At 33.9% G+C, this 17573-nt stretch overlaps 1 protein-coding gene across 13 annotated transcripts in view; it reads left to right on the top strand.

The window, feature by feature from the left end:
* Positions 1 to 17573, top strand: part of MAP4K5 (mitogen-activated protein kinase kinase kinase kinase 5) — a 106292-nt gene that overhangs the window by 73111 nt on the left and 15608 nt on the right. For 6 of the 13 annotated variants that reach the window (XR_014059888.1, XM_081511294.1, XM_081511285.1 and 3 more), the window contains 13 exons: positions 505 to 563; positions 1783 to 1850; positions 3374 to 3416; positions 4032 to 4242; positions 5093 to 5190; positions 5356 to 5397; positions 6262 to 6346; positions 8776 to 8855; positions 9153 to 9213; positions 12738 to 12852; positions 13226 to 13284; positions 14342 to 14445; positions 16471 to 16648. Coding sequence is in view for 12 of the 13 variants with exons in the window: in XM_081511294.1 (XP_081367420.1) it covers positions 505 to 563; positions 1783 to 1850; positions 3374 to 3416; positions 4032 to 4242; positions 5093 to 5190; positions 5356 to 5397; positions 6262 to 6346; positions 8776 to 8855; positions 9153 to 9213; positions 12738 to 12852; positions 13226 to 13284; positions 14342 to 14445; positions 16471 to 16648 (1203 nt within the window). In the remaining variant the exon portion in view is untranslated. Of the gene's footprint in view, positions 1 to 504; positions 564 to 1782; positions 1851 to 3373; positions 3417 to 4031; positions 4243 to 5092; positions 5191 to 5355; positions 5398 to 6261; positions 6347 to 8775; positions 8856 to 9152; positions 9214 to 12651; positions 12655 to 12737; positions 12853 to 13225; positions 13285 to 14341; positions 14446 to 16470; positions 16649 to 17573 lie in introns of all 13 variants that reach the window. The other 7 variants (XM_081511296.1, XM_081511289.1, XM_081511290.1 and 4 more) reach the window with 3 other exon arrangements.

Raw genomic sequence — 17573 nt, 5'->3', positions numbered from 1 at the left:
CGTTAGGAGTAATTCTAAAATTGGTCTGATTAGGCCAGATCAGATATACATTTAGCAAAATATAATATTAGATTCCTGAATGCCATAGTAATAATTCATTGGACAAATATTTGTTATTTTTGATAATTATAAGTAATTTTGGAGGGTTCATCCTGTCATAAATTTGTAGTTTAAATTAGTCTCAAGACAGAGTCTATAGCCTGGATAGAAACATCCTTAAAGTGTTTGCTTTCTCACCTACTTTTAGTTAGTTTTTAAAAAATCTTTTATACACAAAATTGCTGTTTAATTTCCTGATTCCAATCAAGAATTAAGTAGAATTGTTAGGAAGATACCAAATTGTTACTTTCTTTTGGAGTGTTCTGGTAGTAAAAAGATTAAGAGTTTTTGTCTTTTCCTCTTCTCTTCTCTCCCTTCTTCCCTCTCCAATATACATGCTTCTCTTTGCATTTTCAAGATTAATCCTTTAAGATAAAGTTTCTGAATATCTGTTATATTTTACAGTTGACAAATTACAGTTTGAACCTCCTTTGAGAAAAGAAACAGAAGCACGGGATGAAATGGTAGGACTTATGACTTTTAAAATATTTTACACATTAAAATTTGAGGAAACTTATAATTAGGTATATTTTGACTAAAGAAAAAAGTAATATACTCCTCAAAGTGTTAAGTTTTGATAATGTATTTCACCCATTCCCTGGTAGCTCAGACGGTGGAGAATCTGCCTGCAGTGCAGGAGACCCGGGTTCCATCCCTGGGTCAGGAAGATCCCCTGGAGAAGGGAATGGCAACCCACTCCAGTATTCTTGCCTAGAGAATTCCATGGACAGACGATGGGGTTGCAAAGAGTTGGACATGACTGAGCGACTAACACACATTTCACCAATTAAAGTTTGAAAAAGCTTATAGTTAGGTGTAAATTTTGACTGGGGTACAGTGTGTAATATACCATTTTAACCATTCATTTTGACACTTGTAAGTCTTGAAGAATTCACATAAAGTTATTAAATACATGGTATTTGATGCTAAGCTTTAAGTTCTCAGGATCTTTTTACTTACTGATTCTGTTAGGTTTAGAGTGCAATTTTGCATTGCCTTACTGTTTTTAATATTTATTTATTAATATAGCCCCTTTTTTTTAAACCATTGCTCATATTTTAGATTACTGTTTGGTTAACCCTTTTTCTTATCTAAAAGAAAAGAAACAGTAGATAGAGCATGATATTATTAGAGTTGGCCTAGATGTTATTCTAACATCTACTTTATTTTTAACCATTAGTAAAAGTATAGTTTTTATAGTAATTATCTTCTGTTAGTGGATCTCTTCATTCTTAAATTTGGAAGTGGTGCTCTTCCTACTGTATATATTGCTGGACAATAAATTCTCAATTTTCATGGTAGTCAGAAAAAATATGGCACCAATAAATTGAAGATAATTGACTAAAACAGTGCTTAGTTCTCCATGCTACTCCATGCTAGTAGAGTAGTGATGCACATAATTCAAAGTTAACATTTTTCTGTTTTGCTTTGGAATGTACTAGCATATTGGTAAAGAGGGCTTGTCACATTTTAAGCTGTGTTTATAATCTTTCATACATTTAAGCCAACTAATAATGAGTTATTGGCATAAATATGGCAAATGACAGCAAGTGTAGCTAGAGACTAAACAGTTGAAAGCCAAGATGATCAATAATCATGACAAAGAGTATTTTCTTGAATGAAATAAAGTGACTGAATACCTGTTATAAGGTAACATGTTTAAACTCTTTTTTACCTTCATAGGGAGTATCATCAGACCCGAATTTTCTGTTACGGTGGAATCCTTTTGTTGATGGTGCAAATACTGGCAAGTAAGTTGTTTTTCTAACATTATTTTACTTGATTGTAAAAGAACAACATTTGGTGGTGAGTGATTTATTCTAATAAATTTTAATTTTTATTCTTATAAAAATTGTACTATGTCTCTTGTCAATAAAAAGCTTCTGACTTTTTTTAATTGTCCAAAGGTATCATGTGTTGATCATTAAGTTCTAGGGATTTATTCTCTAAATAAAAATACAGTACGTGTAATGTTAGTATACTGAAAGATGAGCTGCATGATGATGTGGGAAAAAGTACCATAGTAGACATCAGAAAGCCCCAGATCCATCTCTGAAGTGTGATTTCTTCATATTCTAGACCTGTCTTTCCTCAATGATTAAGTGATGGGGCTGACCTGGGTGAGTTGTTTCAAACGTGTTAGTGCATTGCAGTGCCTAGAGAGCTCTTGTGGAAGTACAGATTCCAGGACCCCCACATTAGGATTTCAGGTCTGGGGTTGGCAAAGTGTGGCCTGTAAGCCAAATCTGACCCTGTATTTTGTGCATCTCACAAACTAAAATGATATTTACATTTTTTAATGGTTGAAAAAAATCAAAAGGCGAAGTAATTTTGTTACACATGAAAATTATATGAAATTTAAATTTCAGTGTTCATAAATGAAGGTTAGTTGGAATATACCATGCTCATAAGTTTATCCATGGCTGCTTTCATGCTTACAACATTAGAGTTCAGTAGTTGTGACCACTATATGATTCGTAGAGCCTACAATATTTATTGTCTAACCCTTTATAGAAAAAGTTTGCCAGCCCTTGCTATGGAAGATAGTCTTTGGAAGTGGAATCTAAGAATCCTCAAAGCTTCCGGATTGATTGCAATGACTGTGGATAAATGTATGAAACCAGTGGGCTAGATCAGTGATTCTCAAATTTTGATATGCCTGGAGGATCACCTGGAAATTTTGATAAAATGCAAATTCTGACTAAGTAGGTCTAGGGGCTACATTTATAAAAGTTTCCTTGGGAATTCCCTGGTGGTCTAGGGATTAGGACTCAACGCTTTCACTGCTGAGGGCCTGAGTTCAATGCCTCGTTGGGGAACTGAGATCCTATAAGCTGCATGATGTGGCCAGAAAAAACGTTTCCGTGTGTTACTAACGTTGATGATCTCTGGACCCCACTTGGAGTAATGAAGGGTTTGATGATAGAGCTATTTGAATGTATGATTCACTGTGGATTCCAGCTCTAAAATTCTGAATCTTTTTTTAACTGAGTTTAATCTAGTTTTTATTACATATTAAATGTAGCAAAGCATAACCACAAAGTAAAAAAGACTGTTGACATTATAAAAGCTCTATTTTATAGTCATACTAACACAGTTTGACAGAATGAGATCTTAGGTCTTCCTGTAGGTTTTAAAGTTACTCTGTGCCGTGATCCAGTTGTCTTTTATATTCCTTGAATAGAAGCAGATTTTAATGCAGATTTAATGCTTTCTCTGTTTTATGTTATGGTTACTTAAAACCATCTAAATTGCATTTTTCTCTTTGTGTTAGGTCAACCTCAAAACGTGCAATACCACCTCCCCTACCTCCCAAGGTAAGCAACTTAAAGATTTTCAGCAATAAATCCTTGTTTAAATAATAAATTTTAAAAGTAACTTTCTTGAATTTGTTCACAATTCTCTTAAATATATTTTAGATATCAAGAGCATATTATGAAGATGTAAAAATATATTTTAAAACATTTCATGATAAATACAGTATCTTTATAGCTATTAGAAAAAGACAAAGATAGATTATTAGTCATTTAAGAAAATGCTTGACCACGTTGAAAGGAGAGGAGTTCATCGTTTACAATCCTCATTTATTACTACAGTTGGACATTTCACTAGAGTCACACTTCATCAAGTCATTTTCCTTGCTTGTTTCTAGTTATTAAATATTTCATGGATTGTGTATATGATTTTATTGGTTATAAAAACGTCAGTTTGGGGCTAGGGCTATTAAAAGTCACATGGCAAGTTCATAGTTGGTTTGAGACAATAACTAAGCTCTTATTTACCTTACTTACATGGCCCAGTGAATTGAGCTATGTAGGAAAAAGAAAAAAAGGCATATTTTCTCTCCCTAAGTCTTTGATACATAATAATAACAGTGTTAATGTTTTATGTCCAAATTTATTAAAGTATTTTTATGTCTTATTATCAACTAGCCAAGGATAAACAGTTACCCTGAAGACAACCTCCCAGATGAAGAAAAGTCATCAACTGTAAAACGTTGTCCTGATTCAGAGAACAGAGCTCCCCAAGTTCTCAGAAGACAGAGTAGCCCCAGTTGTGGTCCTGTAGCCGAGACTTCCTCTATTGGTATGGCTAGCAGTATCAGCAGCCCTGGAGTGCATACAGCTAGATACTGTGATCTCGGTAAATAAATCAAAGTGAAAACTGAAAAAAAAGCCATTTTGTTCAAATTTTAAAGACTGTCTTTTTTTTTCTTTAGTCAGTCTTATTACTGTTTAAAACTTTGTGAAAGTTCTTTAAAATTCCACATGGATGGACTATAAATAGATTCAATTCAATTCAACCCTAATTTGATCTCTTACTAAATATTATAGGATCTAGAAAGATGAATGGATGACCCTGCCCTCCAGAAGTTCATGATCTATAGCAAAAGTTATATCCATGCGCACATAAAATCAGACAAGACATTTTAAGTGTCTCCTACAATAAGTAACTATATGTAACAGAACACCAGAGCTTTCTGAGGGAGATAAGGATAGGGTAGAGAGGAGGTAGGCCCTTGGTGAGCCTTTGATAGTTGGAACCAGTACTGACAGACTTTCTTAGAGAACAAGAAAGAATAAACAAATGCACTGAAGCAGGAAAATCTAGCTTGTGTTGGAAGTACAGCCTAGTATATAGGAGTGTGAGCTTTTGAAGAGTGTATACTGTGAAATAGAACTTTAAAAGGTAGAGCGAAGTTAAACTCTGAAGGCCTTGAATATCTACATTAGTAGGTCATGTTTCACTTTTCTCACAGTACAGCAAGACATTTGTTGTTTTCATGGATTAAGACCACTGCTATAGTTGCAGTGCTACTGCTGCAGGATCTAGAGAAAGGCACCAAAAATACTTTAACTCATCTGAAAGTAGAGAATATTTCCTAATGAAGGTTCACCCAAATGGAAAACAAGTACTGGGGGGAAAGGGAAATTATTTTTCAAGGAAAACTTATTTTTATGGTCATTCAACTTTTAACTGTGATTCTCTTTAGGAAATGGAGATGGTATTTCAAAATTGATTAGTGAAAACACAGAAGGATCAGCACAAGCACCACAGTTACCACGGAAAAAGGACAAGCGGGATTTCCCTGTATGTATAACAGGCATTTGGTGATTAGTTGTAACTAATACTGTATCATATAAGGGGCATAGTCTATTTAATTCAAGACTCGGAATAACTGGACTTCTAAATGTATAAAGCTTTTTTTTAAGGCTTTAAGAGGTCTTACAGTATTACAAATTATTTTTCCCACAGAAACCAGTAATCAATGGCCTTCCACCGACCCCAAAAGTACTGGTAAGGAATATTTTTATTTGAGCCATTTGCCAATTTTTCTTTAGAAGCTGAAGATTGTTTATTTGCTGTCGAGTATCTTAAGGTGTTGAAGGATTCATAAAATACTGAGGCATCAAATGCATTTGAATATACCGTGAATCCATCATGTACCCTTATTTGAGTCAGTTAGTTAGAGTTGGGTGAATTTCCATTTTTATAAATATGGAGAGTTAAGTTTTTCAATTAGCCTACAAAGGCCAATTTCACTTTAATGTGATGATATTAATAGTATTGTATCCCCTTCATTATGTGGGTTAAATATCTTTCTATGCCTGAAGTCATTTTTACATTGAACTATGCACAGTAGAAAGGAACACAGAAGCTTCTCTTCTCTGGCCTTTCAGTAGATCCTCTCTGTAATGTAGTTCAGCCAGTCATAAGAATGGGTGCCTTTTAAATTGTTTCCTTTTATACAATAAAAGTTAAGCTTAAATATTAGTCTTTTTGTCTCATCACTATTATGGACGTAAACTGCAAATATAACTGTTATGTTACTCAATAAAATCATTGTTTTGCATTATTAAATCTTAGTCCTAAAGATAATTTGTGACTTAAGTACCTAGAATGTATCATTGACATATGTAGATGTTTTGGTAATCTGATATTTTTGCTCTAAAATAGTGGATTACTCACGGAAAGAGTATGAAACTCTCTTGATAGAAGGAGTTAATCAATATATCAAAATATGAATTTTGTTTTGTAATGAGACCATAAGTATATGCAAATAAGAGTCAGTTTAGCATTTCATAATAATCTTCAGCTATTTTCTAAGAATATAAAAATTATCTAATCAAATAAGTCAACATTTCTTTCTTTTTAAATAAGATGGGAGCATGTTTTTCCAAAGTTTTTGATGGCTGCCCTTTGAAAATTAATTGTGCAACATCTTGGATACATCCTGATACAAAAGGTAACATTTCTGAAACTTTTATATACCTCTCTAATAAAGTATTTATTATTGGAAAGGATCTTTATGATCACTGAACTGAGGGCTTTTTACTTTAAAAGTGCAACCTAGAGACTAAATAGTATAGGTCTTACTATTTAGTGTAACAACCTAAATAGGTAACAGTTTTGGTTTAAAAGCATTTGAATTTAAGATTATACAAGAACAATTCCTTAAAAGACATGGAAGAGATGTCACAACTGATTGCAACCATAATTTGGCTTTTTTTTTATTTACAAAGACAGTACTGGGCCAATTGATAATCTCAGAGTCAAGATATTAGATAATATATAGTTTCAGTGTCCTGAATATCCTGATTCCCTGATTTTGATGTATCCTGATTTTGATCATTGTTCTGTGGTTGTGTAAGACTTTTTTTTTTTTTTTTTTTTTTAAGAAATGCACACAAATATTTAGGAATAAAGGGGTATCATGCTTATAACTTAATTCAGGAAAGGAGGGGAAATGTGTGTGCAGAGAGAAAGAAGGATAAAAACAAAAGTAGCAAATGTTGACATTTTGGGATCTGCATGAAGTATATTCAAGAATTTGTTGTATTATTATAATGTTTTTGAAAGTCTGAAATGATAAAGTAAAATTTACTCTTAAAAATTTAGGCTATGTGATTTTAAAGTGAGGAAGCATAACACATGGGGAAAATTTGCAATCAAAAATATATGGATTGAGTTCCCTAGCTGTCATTACTGTTTGACTTGGAAAAGATACTCAATACCTCTGGTTCTCAGTGCGATCATTTATAACATAAATACTCATAATACTCACCTTGTTGCAAAGAAGAAAGGAGCCAACCTGGTTGTCTGGAAATTAGCAGAGGTTAGGCAGTGGAGGGTGTTCTGGAAATGTTTGTTTCTACTTCAACACAGTCATCAAGACAGGTTGTGTAATTATCTGCTTTATGTGCCATCATTAGAAAGTATAACAAAATAATATTAACAGGAAGCAAATTTTTTTTTAATATTTGTAACTTTTTATTTTGCTAGAAGTTTACACATACAGAAAAGCTAGAGAAATAGTACAAGAGACTTTGATATACTCAGAATCATCAAGTGTTTCTTTTTTTTAAACACCCTCACCAACACCATACTGTTTATTTATTTATTTAAGTATAGTTGATTTACAGTATTGTGTTAGTTTCAGGTGTACAGAAAAGTGATTCACTTACACACATACATATATTCATTCCTTTTTAGGTTCTTTCCCATATAGGTTATCACAGAATATCGAGTAGAGTTTGCTGTGCTACACAGTAGATCTTTGTTGGCTCTCCATTTTATATATAGTAGTGTGTGTGTTCATCCTTTTGCCACATTTGTTTTACTATTTTCTATCTTTATGTGCATTTTTTTTTCTGAATCACTTGAAGGGTGAGTTGTGGACACCATGCTCCTCTTCCCCTTACACTTCACTTTGTGTTTCCTAGGAGCAAGAATCATCTCTTATATAATCACAGTACTATTATAAAGATCAGAAACTTTATCCTTGATATAATACTGTTTTTTAATCCACAGTCCATATTTAAGTTTTATTAATTATCCCAGGAGTGTCTTTCGTTTTCCTCCCCCTCTTTTTTCCCCCCAATCCAACATCTAGTTCAAGTTCACGTGTTGGATTTACCTATCATGCCTTTAGTCTCCTTTAGTCTGAAAGTTTCTCAACTTTTCTGTCTCACTTGATTGTGCCATATTTTGAGGCTGCTTATTTTGTAGAATGTCCCTTAATTTGGGTTTGTCCGATCAGTCCTCATGCGTAGATCAAGTTGTGCATTTTGGGAAGGAATATCACAGAAGTGTTTTTGTGTTCTTAGTTCATCATATCAGGAGGCACTACGTATCAACTTATCCAAGTGCTAGTGACATTAACGTTGACCAGTTGGTTAAGGTGGTGTTCACTAGCCTTCTCTTCTGTCAAGTTCCTATTTTTCCCTTTCTAAGTAATTGCTTAATTAATTTCCCAAAATAATTGATAGGTAGCTAGTGTGGAGATACATTGAGATTTGATAAATATCCTCTTGTTCATCAAGCTTTCACTGACTAGTTTTAACATCCATTGACAATCCATTGACATCTGTTAACAGTTTTACTTCTTTCTCATTTATTCACTGTGTTTGAATAAGATGACATGTAATGAAAATTTCGTTTTAAAAAATTTTATAGTAAGATAAAGCAGAGTTAGTAACAATGTATTTACTTTTTAAAAAATGAACAATTGGGGAAGGAGTTAAAGAAGGTAGCATGGGTTTTAGAAAATAATTTTTCTTTGGATGGGTGGGTGGCTATCTGATTCTTAATACCATTAAAATATAAGGCCATTATTTTAATGAATGATTTCAGAAAATGTTAGTAAATTCTGGTGATTTATCTCAACTATTTTAGATCAGTACATTATTTTCGGAACTGAAGATGGTATTTATACATTGAATCTCAATGAGCTACATGAGGCAACGATGGAACAGGTAATTTAGGAGTTTTAACTCAAAAAATTAGCTTGGACTAATTGAATAAAGGAAATATCTTAATTTTAGGTCAATTTATATGGGCCCCAGTTTTAATTTTTTGATTTAAATATTTAAAGTGGTGAAATCGTACTCTTTATAAGTTCATGTCTAAAGACTTTTTTCCATGAGTTTGTGGTAATTTACTGAAAGATAGAAATAGTTATTTTTCTACTCTTTCAGACTGTTGAAATTTGGAGCTTGAGGGGTAAGGGAATGAAACTGGAGGGTTTTAATTATCTACTTTTTTCTTAATAGTTATTTCCACGGAAATGTACTTGGCTCTATGTTATCAACAATACTTTAATGTCATTGTCAGGTATGTATATGAGAAAATAATATGATAAATAAACCATGGACAAGTAGAGAAATGTAATTTTAATATATATTATTTTTAAATGTTGTTATTTAGGGTAATTATAATCTAGTATAATTAATGTTGAGGCTTGTAGGTGTTTTTAACCAGTGTAGAATAGGAAGAAACCCTGTTGTCAGTTAAGAGCTGTACTTCCCACACGTGCCCAAGAACTACACAGTTGGGGAACATGACAGTGATTGTTCCCTGAGGCCGTCTCTTTCACACAGTCACTGGTCCTGCCACCATCCCTGCCTTCCACTGAGAATCAGTAGTTGAAGGGAAGGAATCAAGAGGATCCAGCTGCTTCCTTCTCTTTAATTTTGAGCCAGTCACCATCTCTTGTCTCTCGGCCTCAGGTTTCTTTTTTTTTTTTTTCTCATAAATTATATCTATTTTTAAATTTTTTAAATTGAAGTGTAGTTGATTTACAATGTATTAATTTCTGCTATACTATAAAGTATTTCAGTTATCCATATATATATACTTTTTCATACTCTTTTCCTTTATGGTTTATCACAGGATATTGAACATAGTTCCCTGTGCTATATACAGTAGGACCTTGTTGTTTATATATTGTGTATGTAATAGTTTACATCTGCTATGCCCAAATTTCCAGTCCACCCTTCCCCACTACCCTTCCCTGTTGACAACCAGTAAGTCTGTTCTCTACTTCTGTGAGTCTGTTTCCGTGTCGTAGATAGGTTCTTTGTGTCACATTAAATTCCACATATAAGTGATATCATATGGTACTTTGTCTTTCTCTTTCTGATTTACTTCACTTAGTGTGATCATCTCTAAATCCATCCATGTTGCTGCACTCAGTTTTCTCAATTGTAACATGAGGAGGATAGTAACAGTAACAACCTCACAAGATTGCTGTGAGGGTTAAGTGAGATATAAAGAGTACTTAGTTAACTGTGAAGACTTAGAGATGTTCACTGGTAGAATTCTGGACCACATATTTATTAGCCAACTTGGACCAAAACTTTATAAAGTCTTAAAAATAATCATATGGGTTTTGGAGCAACCTATTCTAGTTTTGTTGTTTGTGTTTTTCTTTGTTTTGTTGGGGATAGACAGGTGGTGTTTTAGGCTTTTTTTTTTTCCCAATCGTTAACCTGCCAGAAACAATTTTCTTACATTTTGGATTTAAGTGCCTACCTAAAGGTTTGCTACTTGCTTTCATTCTGATAGTCAAGTATGGTTGGCTGTCTGTATCTGCATGTACAGCTTCAACCAACTACAGATAGAAGTTTTTTTTTTCAATTCTGGAAAATTCCAAAAAGAAACAAAACTTGAAATTTGCCAGGTGCTGGGTCACTGTTTATATAACATTGACATTGTATTAGGTATTATACATACTCTAGAGATAATTTAAATTATATGGAAGGGTGTGCATAGGTTATATGCAAGTGCTACATGACATCATTTTATATGAGGGACTTCAGCATCCTCAGATTTTGGTATCTGCATGGGGGTTCTGGAACAATACTTGTGGTGGGACCACTGTACAAGATAGTTAATTATTTCTCTCTTTCCTTAATCCTAATGCTGTCATTTATTAAAAGAGCACTCATCTCTTTCTCCACTTTGAATAACTAAGTTATTTTAACATTCCTTAATTTTTTTTTCAGTTTTGTTTGATACTGTGATGATTACATCCCAGCTCTTACTTACTGTACTGTCAGACTTTTTGTTATTAAGTATACCTTTCAGCTATTCATGCTTTAAAACATCAGTGCTGATACAGTTTTAACTTATTATGAATTGTGGCTAATTTAAGATATGTCATTTTCATAATTTTAAGTATGTGTATAAGTGTATATAACTTAAACTTTTTTACTAACCATCACCTAGTAGAGAGATTCTTCAGGAATTTGTATATTTGAGCTGATGACAGTGTTTACAAAGAGCATATTATTTAATTGTCCACAAATGTCTTTTTAAAAACTAGGATCCTCAAATGACTGTTTATTCTCTTTGATTTTGAGTCCGCCAGTTTTTTTTACTTTTATCTAGTAAAATATTAATGTATCATATTATGAAAATAAACCTAATTCTGTTTGAATTAACAATTCTGAATTGTATTCATATAGAGTCACTTTCCTCCAACCGCTTTTATAAACCTGTCTATGTGAATAAGCTTAAAAGCCACACAGAGTACATTTTATATATTTATAAAATAACTATTGAAAGGCAGGGAAAAGCTAGCCTATAAATTAGTTCTTTCCAAATTCGACTTAAAATGACCTGTGGAACTGAATGAAGATAGGTAGCAGTGCTCAATAAGAAAAAGCGTTCTGTTTAAGAGTCTGCATTTCTGTGCCTAAGTGTACATACATGTACATGTGTTAGCTGCTTAGGTAACTAGTTATATTTAAAGGGGGACTGGAGAAAGGAAGGGTGGTATAGTGTTAGGCAGAATGCTGCATTTTGAAAAGATATAGAAAATTTTGTGAGGATAAAGTCACTCTTTGTCATGTTTTCTGGTAGTAAAATGATAGATACTATTTGGGGCTGTTATAGTACCATGTCATGTATAGTAAGGTGGAGAAAGCAATGGCAGCCCACTCCAGTACGCTTGCCTGGAAAATCCCATGGACGGAGGAGCCTGGTAGGCTACAGTCCCTGGGGTCGCGAAGAGTCGGACACAACTGAGTGACTTCACTTTCACTTTTCACTTTCATGCATTGGAGAAGGAAATGGCAACCCACTCCAGTATTCTTGCCTGGAGAATCCCAGGGACAGAGAGAGGAGCCTGGTGGGCTGCCGTCTATGGGATTGTACAGAGTCGGACACGACTGCAGTGACTTAGCAGCATGTATAGTAAGGAGTCAGATATTTACTGTATCTCCCTCTTTTTAATATGGATTAAATATGTGGTTTTGATTATTTAGAAATAGTAGTCCGGTTATCCTGAATAATGATAGCACATACTTGTAGCCCTGTTATATCCTATGGCATATAGTATTAGTTTGCTTTACTTTTCTTGGTATTTCAGTGTTATCTGAAGACTTCTTTCACAATCAGTTTTAATCCAAGGTAATATGGTAGATTATTCATAAATAGGAGTAGCTCAGAAAGATAATGTAGTGATTTTATAGTTTTCCATGTTGTACTGAAATAATCATATGTGCATCATTGTGACTCAGCCTATTTTGCAAAAATGTTTAATAATTTCTTTTTCTATGTTCACTCCATTAAGGTTTATATATATTCTGTCCAGATCACCTATTAGTCGGAATATATCTAATTCATGTATTGGGAAACACAATTATCTATTACTTTCCTAAAACTTATTTTACTTATTATCTTTCAAAATAGTACTAACTATGTATTTTTGTTTATGTTTTTCTATTTTGCTTGGCTTTTTGAACATGTCTGGATTCATCATTTTAGAAGGTAATTATTATTTCTTTTGCTTGAAAATTATATTTCTCTGTTTGAAATAATTCTAATAAAAATAATATGTTTCTCTTTTATAGGAAAAACCTTTCAACTCTACTCTCATAATCTTATTGCTTTGTTTGAACAAGCCAAAAAACCAGGACTAGCTGCCCATATTCAGACTCATAGGTTTCCAGATCGCATACTACCAAGGTACTAAATATCTTGATTCTGCTGGGAGTGAGGGGAATTAGTGTCTATTTTTAAAGCAACCAGTCTTCCTTGCCCACTGAAAAACTTCCTTTGTCTTAATTTTGAAAGGTAGTTTACATTAAAGTAAATGCCATGTAGAGTTCAAAAGGTAAGTGCTTTTAACTTGACTGTCCATGACCATCACCCATAGAAATTTTATGATATAAATTCCCAGGCCCCACCTCAGACCTATGCTATCATATAGTTTGGAGTCATAGTTTAAGCTGTTTTTTTTTTAAAGCTCCTTGAGTAATTCTGATGGAACTGATTCACAGTCACTCACTGTTTGAGAACCACTGTAATAGAGTACGTTTATGTTGTCCTGTGTTTACAGAAAGTTTGCTTTAACCACAAAGATTCCTGATACAAAGGGCTGCCACAGATGTTGCATAGGTAAGTAAATACTATTTCTCAAACTGAATGGTTAGAACTTTTAACATCTTTAAAATTATCTGTAAAGTTCTTAGAGTATTAAATAAAGGAAGGGAAGCTTTATATTTGTTTTAAATAAGGAGTTAAGGGGCCACTGAAGCTCAGGAATGTATAGTGGGACATGGCATAAAAGCACTTGAAGATAGTAGCCCTGACCTGATGCTTTCTCAGAGCACAGTGTTCCTCAAATTTTTTTTAACCACAGTCCCTAAGGCTCTATCTCTGCTAATATCCTAGCTTTCAGTTAGCACTTACCATTTATTTAACAGTTATTGAGTAGTGCTTTATGAACATTATTATTTCAGGATTTTGGCCAACTCTGAAGTTAGAGGGAGCAGTCCATACAAGACCACTCTCACTTCTGTTACCAATTATAACCTTCATGGTCAGAATTTCACTGGTATGACTCAGAATTCACTGAAAGTGGTTATACTCTTGGCTTTGGTTTGTTACAGGCAAAGGATATAGATTAAAATCAGCTAAGGGAAGATGTGCATAGGGCAGAGTCCAAGAAAAATACAAGATGTAGAGCTTCTGTTGTCCTCCATAGAATAATAGACAGCATATGGATAGTGTTACTTTTCAGGCAGATGTGTGATAATACACAGCATTGCTAGCTAGGTAAGCTTACTCAGCAACCTCAGTGTTCAGAGTTTTTACCAGGGCTCTATCACGTAGGCATGCTTGACTGCCCACATGGCTGACCTCAGTATCCAGCCCCTCTGGAGGTCAAATGATGCTGCATGACCCAAAGCCCCTCTGCTAGATTGCATAGTTGGTCTTTATGGCGTGATTATTCCCCATCCTAAGACTGTCCAGTGTTGTCAGTCCATGGGGTCACAAAGAACCAGACATGACTTAGCAACTGAACAACAACAATGTATCAGCACTACCTTTATAAAGAAAAGTGAGTTCGCTTTTTGGGTGAGTATAATTCAGTAGTTGCTTTTAGCTAAACTTTATGTTTTCATATAAAAATATTCATTGTTCTGGGTGTGTCTGTTTTGTTTCTTTCCAGTCAGAAACCCTTACACAGGACATAAATACCTCTGCGGAGCTTTACAGTCTGGAATTGTTTTACTTCAGTGGTATGAGCCAATGCAGAAATTCATGTTGATAAAGGTATATATTACATTTTCTTCTTTAGAAAACACTAATGTATAATTGAACCTAAAATTGTAGAATCCCATTGCTACCAGCCAGGATCATGTTTATAGTTATTTGTAGATATTTATTTGGTTTAGGGGCTTTTGTGTTCTTAAGACTTTAAAGATTTCATCTTTATTTTATGTTAATAAACTTCCAGAAATAACACGTTCATAAAGAAGAATGTGGCCAATTCTCTAAAATATATGTTTATGGAAAACTGACCCTTATCATGATCATTTAGATGTAGTCATTTTTTAAATTGAAGTATTATATGATATTGTGTTTCAGGTATAGAGCAAAGTGTTCAGTTGTATATTTCTTTTTTCGATTGTTTTCATTATAGATAATTAAAGGTATTAAATATAGTTCCCCATGTTACACAATAAATCCTTATTGCTTATGTATTTTATGTATAGTAGTTTGTATATGTCGGAGAAGGCAATGGCACCCCACTCCAGTCATCTTGCCCGGAAAATCCCATGGACGGAGGAGCCTGGTAGGCTACAGTCCATGGGGTGGCTAAGAGTCAGACACAGCTGAGTGACTTCACTTTCACTTTTCCCTTTCATGCACTGGAGAAGGAAATGGCAACCCACTCCAGTATTCTCGCCTGGAGAATCCCAGGGACGGCGGAGCCTGGTGGGCTGCCGACTATGGGGTCGCACAGAGTCAGACACGACTGAAGCGACTTAGCAGCAGCAGCAGCAGCAGTAGCAGCAGTTTGTATATGTATATTCTGTACTTCTTTTTTCTCCATTTCCCACTCCCTTTCTTCTTTGTTTTTTATGTCTGTCTGTTTCTGTTTTGTATATAGATTCATTTGTATTGTTTTTTAGATTCCACATATAAGTGATATCATATATTATTTGTCTGACTTACTTCACTAAGCATGATATTGTCTAGGTCCGTCTATGTTGCTGCAGTGGCAATGTTTCATTCTTTTTATGGCTGAATAATATTCCATTGAATATTTACAGCACTTCTGTGCCAGTCATCTGTTGATGTGCACTTGGATTGTTCCCATGTCTTGGCTGTTATAAGTAGTGCTGCTGTGAGTGCTGGGGTACATGTATCTTTTCAAATTAGTTTCATCTTTTCCAGGGTATTCCCAGGAGTAGGATGGCAGGATCATATGGAAGCTCACTTTTCTGTTTTTTAAGGAACCTCCATACTGTTCTCCATAGTGACTGCGCCAATTTACATTCCTACCAATAGTGTAGAAGTGTTCTCTTTCCTCCAAACCCTCCCCAGCATTTATTATTTCTAGACTTTTTAATAGTGGCCATTATGATTGGTGTGAGGTGGTACCTCATTGTAGTTTTGATATGTATTTCTCTAATAATTAGCAGTGTTGAGTATCTTTGCATGTGCCTATTAACCATCTGTATGTCTTCTTTGGGAAAATGTCTATTTAGGTCTTCTGCCCATTTTTTGATTGGGTTTTTTGTTTTTTTGATATTGAGTTATATGAACTGTATGTGTACTTTGAAAATTGAGCCCTTGTTGATCACATCATTTATAAATATTTTCTCCCATTCTGTATATTTTCTTCTTTTGTTTTATTTATGGTTTCCTTTGCTATGCAGAAGCTTTTAAGTTTGATTAGGTCCTATTTGTTTATTTTTGTTTTTATTTATTTATTTGACTTAGGAGACTGATCTAAGAAAATATTGTTACAATTTTTGTGAGTCTTTAAGCTATTTTGAGTTTATTTTTGTATGTGGTAAGAGGGAGTGTTCTAACCTCATTGATTTACATGAGGCTGTCCCGCTTTCATAATGCTGCTTTGTCGTAGATTAGTTGACCATAGGTTTGTGGATTTATTTCTAGGCTCTCTCTTCTGTTCCATTGATCTGTATGTCTGTTTTTATGCCAGTAAGAGGGAGTCATTTCTTAGAATCAGATCAATCAAGAAAATGAAAGCCTTTCTGTTGAATTTATTCAGCAACAGAATGAATGAGGAGATTGTTTCTAAATTATGCTCCTTTTTTTTTGCAGCACTTTGATTTTCCTTTGCCAAGTCCTTTGAATGTTTTTGAAATGCTGGTAATACCAGAACAGGAATATCCTATGGTCTGTGTAGCTATTAGCAAAGGCACCGAATTAAATCAGGTAGTTCAGTTTGAGACAATCAATTTGAACTCTGCATCTTCATGGTTTACAGAAATTGGTGCTGGTAAGTGTTTTTTACTTTATGTTAAAGTATTAATGCTTTTATCTGTAGAAGCAGCAGAACAGGTTCAACCTGCATGGCTTTCTAATAGAGTAAAGTGCAGAGGGTCATGTACATTTAGTTTATGATCTCTGTTTGCCAGAAGCAATTTGATACATACAAAGTATTTTACCAAGAAAAATTTTAATGATTCCCAGCATTTAAAAGTCTTAGCTGTTGTCAGTTAATATTTGGACTTACTAAATAAATAAGTTTTCTAAGATAGTTTTCCTATTTTATCAGCTTCTCAAGCAAAGAAATTTACTTTTTTTTTAAATCAGTTTTTCCCCCCGTACTTCCTAAAATCATTGAGTTCTAATACTTTTCAGATTTAAATAGAAGCTTCTCATATGTGGCCTCCAAGCATTACCATTTAAAGTTACAGGGAATATAATATCTCTTGCATTTTCTGAGAATGGTTTGTTAGCCGAGAATTTTATCAAACATGTCTCAGTGAAAGCTCTGAAAAGATTGGGAAGTTTATTTTCAAACTTTAAAATTGGAACAAATCAGTCAAGAATTTATGTTAAAAATTAGTAAAATGAAGGTCTTCATTTTGCCCGTTTACTGTTTTTGTTGTACTAGTGTATTGTCACCCCAGGTTTATCAAGCCATTTTTACATATGAAGTCAAGCAAGCTTTATAACTGTTTCATTAACTATAACTAAATAGTTATAACTATTTCATTACTGACCCTTTTTTCTTTATCATCTTGAGAAGAAGTCTGTTATAAGTTATCATAAGTTCTTTGGCAAAGATATCATAAATATCTTTGGCTTTTGATCATTTTTAGGCTAAATTATAATAACTCTTTATACATTCCAGCTATTGAAGTTAATGTAGAACTGCACTAATGTCACTTTCAGAATAAGAATCAGTATGACCTATT

Source organism: Giraffa tippelskirchi, chromosome 7, assembly GCF_054371585.1.
Source record: "Giraffa tippelskirchi isolate mGirTip1 chromosome 7, T2T-mGirTip1v1.2.pri, whole genome shotgun sequence".
Classification (NCBI taxonomy): Eukaryota; Metazoa; Chordata; class Mammalia; order Artiodactyla; family Giraffidae; genus Giraffa; species Giraffa tippelskirchi.
The sequence above is the reverse complement of the archived record's forward strand: the minus strand, read 5'-3'. Positions and strand labels throughout refer to the sequence as shown.